Genomic DNA, 11035 nt, shown 5'->3' on the forward strand with positions numbered 1-11035 from the left:
ATATATGTGTGTATATTGTATATACTCATATACACATGTATATGTACTATACTCACAACTAAGAAGAAGTCTGTAAATACTCACTCAGTACCCAGTTGTTTCAGGAAATGACTGGTCCTCTTCTTCAATAGGAGCCACTGAACAAGCTGCAGAGCCCTGCCCACTCACACAGGTTTTCTCAATAATTCTGGCTGATTGGAACTCTGCCAAAGTTAAAGTTGGGCAGATGTATATGTATGTAGAAATATGTACCAAAACTAATGGATGTGGAGTTTATGTACTTATGAAGATGATACATCTACACATTTTTCCTCTCTCCTTGTGCCTCCAACAAAACTGTAGTGGGAAGGAGATATCATGCCTAATTACTGAGTTTATCAAAAAGAAAATTAATTTGCAACTTTGATGTGTTATTAAGACTTTTTATACGTGTTAAATGTTGAAGTTTATACTCTATATATCTCTATTGATTTGTCATAATAGGGAAATTACAGGTGTTAGTAACAACGTCAATGATGGAATGCACAACAAGCTGGACCCTGAAACAGTGCAGCCAACTGGAATTTAGCAATCATTAATTTTATTATTCACGTGTGTGCTTTTCTTAACTCTGACAAATGTCTTTTGTGTAATAGGCCTACTTTATGGAACAAAACATTTGTATTACAATGCAATGTGTCACATTTTATAGATGTGACAATTACAGACTATGTAACGGAAAAACAAAGTTCAGAGCAAACTCCAACATAAGTGCAACAAAAGTTGATGTGTGTGAAAGTACATAAAAAGATGCACAAATGCAATAACTTTAAATTAGTTTTTTTCCACATTCACACACATACTCTTATGCAGATGTGCAAGCACATAACCATGTATGAACTTCTCAAATCATATATAGGGAAATCAGTGCATTTCTTCTGTCTGGGACTGTAACCCTGATGTTGAGCATAAGTAAGAACGTTTGCCGTGTGTAGTGTAGTCACTTACAGGCAACACAATGTGCAGTGTACATACAGTGCAGGGGCAGAGTCACTGTGTGAGGGTGAAGAGTTGGAGCTATGCAGACCACGCAGAGGAGATCAGGTGTCAGTATTAATACCACAGAGCACAAGAAGAAAATAGGTCCTGTGTTGGTTCTGCAGTTATTTAGAGTTTCACTGTCACTTGTAACAAAAGTAACATCAAAACATTTACATTCAAGGACAAGGACATTTTAAATATAAAAAACATGTTGATAAATTAAATATAAAGTGACAGAAAATTTTATTTTTTTGTGTGTTGATGTTCAAATGTAAGGACTTTTTGCAAAAAAAAAATTCTCACCTTGTGTTTCTATTATCAGCAAGTGCAAACAGAAAGACGTTTAAAACCAGCGTGAAGCCAGGATGGTACTACTTTGGAAGGAAAATGGTGAGAGAACCTGATATATTCAAAATATATCAAGACATTTGTCGTGATGTAAAAACTTTTCTCATTTTCCTTTTTCTGCTCATTTCTCTGCAGGACACGGCTGATTTGGAGTGGATGATGTGGTTTTCCACCTTCAAAGCGCACATCGTGTTTGCTCTCTCTGGTCATGTACTGTTTGCAAAGATCTGCTCCATGTTGGCTCCACAGGTACTTCTACTGACGGACTGATTGAGCTGCAGCAGGAAGAAGAATTTAGTAAAATTATGCAAAGGACTCAGGTTTGAGGATCCGAGCAAAACATTGAGCCATTGTGAAATGAGGTGGAAGAAACACTGAGATTTATCTCTCACTGTTGTGTTATCATGAATACTTGGTGACATTTGAAATCCTCTTTATCACAATTTCTTTGTGCAACATTCCACAGTCGCTTTTAATGTCATTAGCTGAAAAGCAGATAATGAATGGAACCATGTGGAAAGAAAATGACTGTTGATGAAGATTGAATTTATATTTAACACAATCACTTATGGCAATTTGGTTTAGTGTAGATTTTATAATAGTTGTTGCTTTGCCTAAACGTTTTCACTAATTCCCCCTTAAATCAATATGGCATAATAAAAAGGTGTTTCTTGGTTATCAATTGACTGTAAAGATATGTTATGTGCAGCTTTGTGAGCAATTTTATCTACAATTTAAAGACATCAGCTGCATCTTTGATTTCTTCTTTGGGTATTTTAATCCTTTAATTTTAAAGGGAAGGGAATTTTCTCAACCCACAGAAAAACACTTAGCCATTCAGTTTATAAAAAAATAAAGCGTATTCAAAATCACCAAATGTAGAGATAAACTACATGGTTTTCACTGGATGGAAAAGGTGATGAAAATTGTAATCTAAAAAGTAACAACAGCTGTAGGACAAATGTAGTGAAATAAAAATTACAATATTTGGCTGTGATATGCAGTGGAGTTGAATACAGTGGAAATACAAGTACCTTAAATTTGTACATAAGTGACACTACATTTCTGTCCCACAGTACAGGTCCCTGGTGTACATGGTGTATGGGCTGCTGGCCGTGTGGACCAGTATGGGCTGGACCTACGTCACCCTCATCCTGTCCCACTGTATCCTGCTCTACAGCATCTCCTTAGTGAAAATCCGCTGGCTTTGCTTTGTCGCCGGCCTTTGTACACTTGCTACATTCAAGTGTGAACCCTTCGTGTCCTGGCAGGTAAACAGCGGCCACTCGACAGAAGTTACATTATAAAAGAATGTTAACGGTTTAGCCTGTTTCTCCTCAATATAGGCCGGCTTTGTGGAAGGTGACTTTGAGCTACGTCATGTTCTCTTCTATGGAGGTTGTGGGTTTACCATCATGCGCTGTATGAGCTTTGCTCTGGAGAACTGTGAGAGGAAAGATGGAAACTACAACATCCTGGAGCTGCTAAAGTACAACTTCTACCTCCCCTTCTTCTATTTTGGACCCATCATGACCTTTGATAAGTTTTATGTTCAAGTAAGTTAAATGTATTATTATTCCCAGTTATCCAGCAGCTCGGACATTGTTAGACCGTGTGCATTTAGTGCCGTAGATGGTATTGCATTCATAGAGCGGCAGTTCCCAGCCTTTTTGGATTGTTGGAAAGCAATGTCTGTTTGCATATGTCTATGGGTTATAACAAGGCCAACCAAAGAGTAGCACTTTAACCTGTTTTATTTAAAAAAAGAAGAAATAAATGTTATAGGATCATCTGACATAAATATAATTTTGTATGTGTGTGTGTATGTGTGTGTATGTGTGTGTGGGGAGGGCGGCACACTGGGAACCATTGTCACAGGGGAGGCCTTTTTGAGCTGCAGCACAGCAATGTGGAGGCCTCTGGCTTTGTGACATGTGTCTGCTGCCCCCTGCAGGTCAACAAGTCAGACCTGACCAGGAAAGAGTGGGAGATGTGGAACATAAGTCTGCAGGGCCTGATGCACCTGGGAGTCGTCATTGTCGTGGATGTCCTCTTTCATTTCATGTACATCCTCACCATCCCCACCGACCTGAAGCTGCTGAAACATGCATCTGACTGGGCTCTAGGTCTGTGCCACCTCCCCCAAATCTATGTGTTGACTTAATGCTGTGGCATGTTAAGCAGAGCAGACTTCTTTAACTGCATAGCTAATGCAACTGCATTGTTTCCAGTGGGCTTAGCTTACTTCAACCTGGTGTATGACTGGGTAAAAGCAGCTGTTATGTTTGGAGTCATCAACACAGTGTCCAGACTGGATCATCTGGACCCTCCCAAGCCACCAAAATGCATCACTATGCTCTACGTGTTCGCTGAAACGTGCGTACACAGCTTGATTACATTTGGCCTATTAAACCATACAAATCCGTAAAACTAAATTTTCTTTTCTTTTCCTTTCACAGCCATTTTGACAGAGGGATCAATGAGTGGCTGTGCAAGTGAGATCAGTGAATTAAATTAAAGTGTTATTCATTTTTACAATTAAATAGGTTCTGATGTTGTCTCATTTTCCGCAGGTATGTGTACAATTACCTGGGTGGAAAACATGAGAATGTTGTGGAGGAGCTGGTGGCTACACTGTGCACCTTCGGGGTCACCATCCTCTGGCTGGGACCCTGCGAGGTGGTGCTGATCTGGGCTTTCCTTAACTGTTTTGGCCTCAACTTTGAGTTGTGGACTGCCAAGTTCTTCTCCATGGAGCCTTTTGCTTCTTTTGAGGTTTGTTAGCAGAGGGGGCCTTTCACATTTCAGTTAGGATACTGACAAAAAATGCTTTTTGTGGATGTTAATGTTTCATTAACAGATGGAAATGTCAAAAGCAATGTCCCGTCGGATCAGAGCCATCTTCAATACTTTGAACTTCTGGACCATTGTGTTGTACAACATCCTGGCCTTGAACAGTTTGGATTTTGCCAAGTTGGTTGCCAAGCGGCTGCTTCTCAAAGGTGATTTTGTTTTGTTAATTTCAAAGCCGGTTTATTTTTTTATCAACTCCATTAATGAAGTTGTTTTTATTTCCCCCAGGCTTCCCTATTACCACCATCATTGTCATGTTTGTGACCTACTGCCTGATTCAAGTGATTAAGGAGAGAGAGAGGGGGCAGGCCCTTATCAATGATCCCGATCCTCTTCCTCCTGCCCCCCCTACGAGCGCCGCCCCCGCCAGCCCAACCGCAGCTTCACCCACTGCTGCTCAACCAGTTGCAGATCCGAGTAAGGAAAAGGCAGAGTAGATATTTTCACTAATAGCAAAGGATGTTTACAGCCAAGAGTGTTATCGCCAGTCCAGATTTAAAACAATTAATTGTGAATGGATGCTTGTTTCTGCTGATGTAGAAAAAAAAACTGTTAATAAGTTTACAATCATGTGTTTATACATAAAAGGGGGTAAAATAGAGCCTAGCGAAAGACATTTACTCAAACATGATGTAATATACAGCATAATGTCCAGTAGCCACTGAAATAAATAACAATAAGTGTAACAACACTGTAGAGATGTTTAACATACTGAAACCTTTGTCATTAATTAAAATAAACAGCAAAGATTTGTTCAAATGTTTTGTGTCTATATGGAGAGTTTCCTTTCTGATGGAGCTGTGTGAAAAAGAAAAGGGCTTATTACAGTACATGAGTCAGTGTTAATCTTAGGGTTGTGATGTATCTCTGTAGCATTACCTTAGCAGTTGGCAGCTCTATTCCTGAGGCCTCCACACTGGAAACTTTTTGAACTCTGGTCACACCTGTGGTGAGTCACCTGGATGTGATTTACTGATAGGGGCTTATTTCCTATTTTATGTAATAAAATTTACTTTTGTATGTCTAACACGTCTTGTATATAAAAGTGTCTACAAAACATTGTAATGAATATATTGTCATTTGTTATAAAGAAGGCTTAATTCCCTACAACAGCATGGCTCTGTAGTTTTTTTAGCAAACATTCCTAAAACAGAAGTAAACTGTTTCTTTGTTGGGCACTATTTTAAGCCGTTGTTTAATACACCATGTGATCATGTTCATTGTAAATAATAAACATGTCACGTAGTACACAACATTGAGTTCTATGGAACAAAAGGAATCATTTTTACCAGGCTTTGGCAACACAGAACACAAAAATCAATGTTAGTAGCAACAATTCTTTGATTTTCAACTTTTAATGGGATTTGTTGACAATTAGAAAAATACACAATTCCTCTGGGACACCAAAGTTACAATAGTTTGTATGAGGTTAGGTAATTTCCATAACACAACATGAATATCATGTAAATGTAATGATATAAGAAATTAACAGAGTGAGACTGTTGCTATAATGAGTAACCCATCCACTCCATATGCATCCGTGACTCAGGATGGACATATTTCCCATGAAGCAATGTGTCAGCTGTCCGAGACTGGGTGGATGTTCCTGGGGAGTGGGTAGGGTCTAGGTGGGAGGTGGAGAAGGGGATTGAAGCGTGGGTATTGCATCTCATGTTCCAGAATGAAGCCCATAGCTCCACACCGAGCACCTGGACTATAAATAACCTACCAGTTGGAGTTCAGTTGAAGGGTCATGACAGCTGAGGGAGTGGGCTGTCCCGAGGTTCAGCTGGTGAGGGTTAATAGCAGACGGACTGTGCCTCTGAATCCTCTTTCCAGGCTAGAAACTAAAACTCTACTATAAAAAAGATCCACTTTTTTATGATTTGAAGCCCCTCTAAGGCTCTTTAAACTTGCCCTGCCAGGAACGATGGCTCTACCAATAAACCCCATGGACGAACCCAGGCTGTACCAGCAGACGTTGCTCCAGGACGGCTTGTTCGACATGCTGGAGAACGAGAAGCTGGTTGACTGTGTGCTGAAGATCAAAGACAAGGAGTTCCCCTGCCACCGCCTGGTCCTGTGCGCCTGCAGCTCGTACTTCCGCTCCATCTTTCTGTCTGACCTGGAGGAGAGCAAAAAGAAAGAGATCATATTGGAGGATGTGGAGCCAGGTGTCATGGGGCTGGTCCTCAAGTACCTGTACACCTCCAAAATCAATGTGACAGAGCAGAACGTCCAGGACATCTTCGCAGTGGCTAATGTGTACCAGATCCCTTCAATTTTCACTGTTTGTGTGTCTTTTCTACAAAAGCGCCTGAGCCTCAGCAACTGTCTGGCTATCTTCAGGCTCGGCCTGATGCTGGACTGTCCCAGATTGGCCATCTCTGCCAGAAACTATGCCTGCGAGCGCTTTCAGCTCATCTCCAGAGATGAGGAGTTCCTCCAGCTGCTCCCCAGCGAGTTGGCAGCCATTTTAGCAAACGACAATCTGAACGTAGAGAAAGAGGAGGCAGTGTTCGAGGCTTTGATGAACTGGATGTCCCGGGACACTGAGAGCAGAGAGAAAGATCTGCCAGGTTTGCTGGATTGTGTTCGTTTGCGTCTGGTCAGTGAGGATTATCTGAAGGAAAAAGTGGAGAAACACAAACTGATCTCATGTAATCCTGAGCTGCAGCAGAAACTCCAGCTGGTTCGAGATGCTCTTGCCGGGAAAATGCCGGAGGTCAAAAAAAGCAAAAGCAAGAAGGAGGATGGTGGAGCAGATATAGATGGAAAAAATGAGGATACAGCAGAAGAAGAAGAAGAAGAAGAAAGTCTTCTCCCAGGCATCCTGAATGACACCTTGCGATTTGGCATGTTTGTCAGGAACTTGATACTAATGGTAAATGAGGCAGGCGCTGTGGCCTACGACCCGACAGGAAACGAGTGCTTCGTAGCATCACTTTCCACACAGGTCCCCAAGAACCACGTAAGCCTGGTCACCAAGGAGAACCAGATCTTTGTGGCAGGAGGATTATTTTTTGATGAACAGAACAAAGAAAATCCACTGTGTTCTTATTTCCTACAGGTAGGCAAAGAAAGATTTGAAAGAGGAGAAATTATTATTTAAAAGTGTTAACGTGATGCAACACATAATATGCCCCCTCTACTGCTGAGTAATGCTCAATATTTGTAATTAAAAGCCATTGTGTCCTGGTGGTTGTATTTAAAACATTTTATTTTACATTCTAATGGTGATCTCAAAGTTTCCAAAGATAACAAATATGTCAGGCTGAATTTTGGGAAAACATGGATAAAATTAAATAGTCAAAACTGTGTTGTGTTTAGATATCTCACTCAATGTAAATGTAATTTAGCTTCAATGATGATGGAACAATAATGGTCTGACAGCCCACAGACACATTAATCTGAATACAGGGAAATTAAAAGTGGAACATTGGATGATAGGGGTTTTAATGTGAGTGCATCTACCTACCTGCTACAGCACTTAACATATATACTAGACGTCACCCCATTCACAAATGTTTGACCTCCTGTTATACCTCAGTACGACCCGGTCAGTGCTGATTGGCTGGGAATGCCTCCCCTCCCGTCTCCACGCTTCCTGTTTGGGCTGGCCGAGGCTGAGAACTTCATCTTTGTTTTGGGAGGGAGGGAACTGAAGGAACAGGAGCACACGCTGGACTCAGTTTTGGTCTATGACCGACAGTGAGTTCAAGTCAAAGTTAATGTAAACCATTTAATGGACTGCTGTTCTCAGCACTGAATCCTAATTAATTTACACCTTTACAGATCTTTTAAATGGGGTGAATCAGAGTCACTTCCTTACCCGGTCTATGGACATGCAACTGTAACCCACAACGATGTTGTTTATGTGATCGGAGGAAAGGGAGACACCAAGTGAGTATTAAGTGGAATCAAAGCATTAATATCCATCTTTGGCAAGAGTGAAGGCTATATTCTTTAATCCAGCAACACATGGAACAGGAATATTTTTCTTAATAAAAGTCATATTACGAGACCGCTAGGACCTCAGATACACTATGTTCATTGTCTCTGTTGTGAAAAGGAGCTGTCTGAAGAAGATGTGTGCGTATGATGCCAGGAGATTTGAATGGAAGGAGCTCGCACCCATGAAGGTTGCACGTTCTTTATTCGGAGCAATCGTTCATGAGGACAAAATATATGTGGCGGCAGGAGTCACCGACACTGGGCTGACAGACACTGTGGAAGAGTATGACATTGCTACTAACAAGTGAGTTCCTGTGATTTTATTGTGCTGTCCTGAATATGAACTTTGTAGAATATAAAAATCACACTGAAGACATTGTACTGCTGTTGTTCGCCACATTTTCACATAACTTACTCAATTTTAAAGCAGTTTTTGGTCTGTGAGGAACAAACACTTAAAAGGTTAAATTTAGCTTTAAAATGTGTGTGTTTGTGTGTTTACATTTTTCAGGTGGTCAGACTTTGTAGCATTTCCCCAGGAGCGTAGCTCTCTGAACCTGGTGTCTGTGGCTGGCTTGCTGTACGCTGTAGGAGGTTTTGCCATGATGCCTTTGGAGGACAGCGACGAGATCATTCCCAAAGAAATGAACGACATCTGGAGGTGGGTCATAACAAACACGTTTGTTCATTCATCCATAGCGCTACTGGTACATTAGATAATGATAAAGATTTAAATAAAGTCTCCCTTTGTTACATTGGATTACATGTTAACAGAAAGTAAAACAGGGAGTCTTATTTTTAGCTTCAGAAATAATTAATTCAACCAAAAATGGTATATATACTGTATGTACAAACAATCCCAGAGTATGCACTGTTGATTGCTACTTTTTCAGTGTGTGTGTCCAAGTTTCGCCTTTCATGAACAGAGTCTGATAATCTCCTCAGGTTTGACGAGACAGAGAGGAAGTGGAATGGGATACTCAAAGAAATCCAGTATGCTTCAGGGGCCACTATTCTAGGGGTCCGCCTCAACACCCTGCGTCTAACCAAGATGTAAACCCCCTTCCAGTCCCTGCTTGTTAATAAAAAGTAATGCACAGTGACATCTAACATTAGTACTGTGGTGTTCAGTTTGTTTTATTTTACACTATGATAGCAGCTCTAACTATGTAGCTATACTTTTGGCTTAATATCACACACCATTTTTCCTTTTTGATTGAAGACATTTTTATATACTTACATTTCAGTGATTTTAATCTGATTGAGATTGTAAAACTGTAAACAATCCGTAGCCTGTGGACATTTTTTGCACTGTAATGAAATAAAATGCAAGTATTTAGCACCAAACACTGTCTCAGCAGTCATTTAAATGTGTTGGAAAGAAGTTGTGCATTTCTCAACAGATGGCAGCAAAGTCATAATGTAGGTGCCTTCAGAAACATGATACAGTTAAGAAACAAAATAACAGCACACATCTCCATTTGCAATAATATATCTATACTGTTTAATATTGAAATGTTTTCATTACGCTCTGCTGTGTTACAGACAGCAACCACTAGTCAATAATACAATAAAAGACAGAAAATACAGTCTAATGGTATTACCACTGGTAGCACCTCTAGACACTATCGGCCTTGTACGGTTTTTAGTATTTTAATATAGCTTAACTTGACAACTACTGCCTACACATGGTCTTTGTACACCAGAGTTAACTAAGACATAGTGTTTACATTATAAAGTAGACAATCAGCAAATAACAGTACACATTATGATATAACACAGCGGCAGTATGAGTAAGAATGGGAAATAAAGAGGGTATGTAGACAATACATATTTAAATCAACTATGGCATTTGTGCCTGGTTATTATCACATTTATTTTTGTCCAAGAAGTGGGAAAGTCACCATCAAACAAACTTAGAAGAACAGCCAACCAAACTTTCACATGCAAAGTATCAAAAATCTGTTTTCCAATTTTGTGTTCTAGTTTATATGGAGCCCAGAAACTGACAAAACGTAGTATTATCAGATGAGTCAAAAATATAACTGAACACACAATACTGTCCATTAAAAAAAATTGTGTAAAAAGGAAATTTATTTTAACCTCAAATCTTTATTTTAACCTCAAAAAAAGCAAATTGCTAATATGTTTGTAGGTCTGTGTGAACCATTCGTGGAGAAATGTAGCGGACTGCGTGGCTAGTTAGCTAGCTTAACTGAAAACCCTGATGGTTAAACACACTGAGCACCAGCCTTGTCAATAAAGTTGCAAACTTTAGCATTCAGTGTTATCCTTTACAATTTGTAAACAAGTGAGTAATTTAATGGATCTTTTAAAACTAAAATTAAAAAGTAGCCTTCTGCTTTTTAAACAAATTGGCAGTCAAAGGAAAAGTAATAACACATTTGATACTTCTTAACTAGTGCTACAACAAATGATTATTATAAAAAATAAAATAAAATGAATAAAAAAAACTTAACTGACCGATTAGTTGTTCTTCTTTAAAATGTCAGAAAATGGTTAATAAAATGCACAAGGTGGCATATTGTTTTGTCCAAACCTACGGTCCAAAACACAGATATATTCAGTTTACTATCATAGCAGACTAAGGAAAAGAAGCTGCAACCAGATTAATGACTCAAAATGATTAATGGACTTAAACTATCAAAGTGGTTGTTTAATTGTTTACTATCACTAAATTTTAATAATTTAGCAACTAATTTATATGTTCTATTTTATTTATATTAAAGGTGCCCTGCCACACGTATTTTATTACTTTGTGGTAATGTCTGCAGTTCTACCATGGACTCTAACATTTTTTGGGGAAAAATACCTTGGTTACCTTGTTTCAAGCCATTCT

General features: G+C 39.5%; 2 protein-coding genes across 3 annotated transcripts in view; both read left to right on the forward strand.

Moving 5' to 3' along the window:
- Positions 1-4982, forward strand: part of hhatlb (hedgehog acyltransferase like, b) — a 7370-nt gene extending 2388 nt beyond the window's left edge. For both annotated transcript variants that reach the window (XM_032504289.1, XM_032504288.1), the window contains exons 3-12: positions 1343-1410; positions 1504-1617; positions 2445-2639; positions 2715-2924; positions 3323-3494; positions 3600-3744; positions 3828-3863; positions 3942-4143; positions 4229-4370; positions 4450-4982. In XM_032504289.1, coding sequence (XP_032360180.1) covers positions 1343-1410; positions 1504-1617; positions 2445-2639; positions 2715-2924; positions 3323-3494; positions 3600-3744; positions 3828-3863; positions 3942-4143; positions 4229-4370; positions 4450-4658 — 1493 coding nt within the window. In that variant the 3' untranslated portion in view covers positions 4659-4982. The remainder of the gene's footprint in view (positions 1-1342; positions 1411-1503; positions 1618-2444; positions 2640-2714; positions 2925-3322; positions 3495-3599; positions 3745-3827; positions 3864-3941; positions 4144-4228; positions 4371-4449) is intronic.
- Positions 4983-6151: 1169 nt separating this feature from the next.
- On the forward strand, positions 6152-10619 carry klhl40b (kelch-like family member 40b). Its single transcript, XM_032504287.1, has 6 exons — positions 6152-7291; positions 7772-7932; positions 8017-8124; positions 8294-8479; positions 8687-8836; positions 9121-10619. The coding sequence occupies exons 1-6, from the start codon at positions 6152-6154 to the stop codon at positions 9230-9232; spliced, it is 1857 nt and encodes a 618-aa protein (XP_032360178.1). The 3' UTR covers positions 9233-10619.
- The last annotated feature ends 416 nt before the right edge of the window (positions 10620-11035 follow it).

Source organism: Etheostoma spectabile, chromosome 22 (genome assembly GCF_008692095.1).
Source record: "Etheostoma spectabile isolate EspeVRDwgs_2016 chromosome 22, UIUC_Espe_1.0, whole genome shotgun sequence".
Classification (NCBI taxonomy): domain Eukaryota; kingdom Metazoa; phylum Chordata; class Actinopteri; order Perciformes; family Percidae; genus Etheostoma; species Etheostoma spectabile.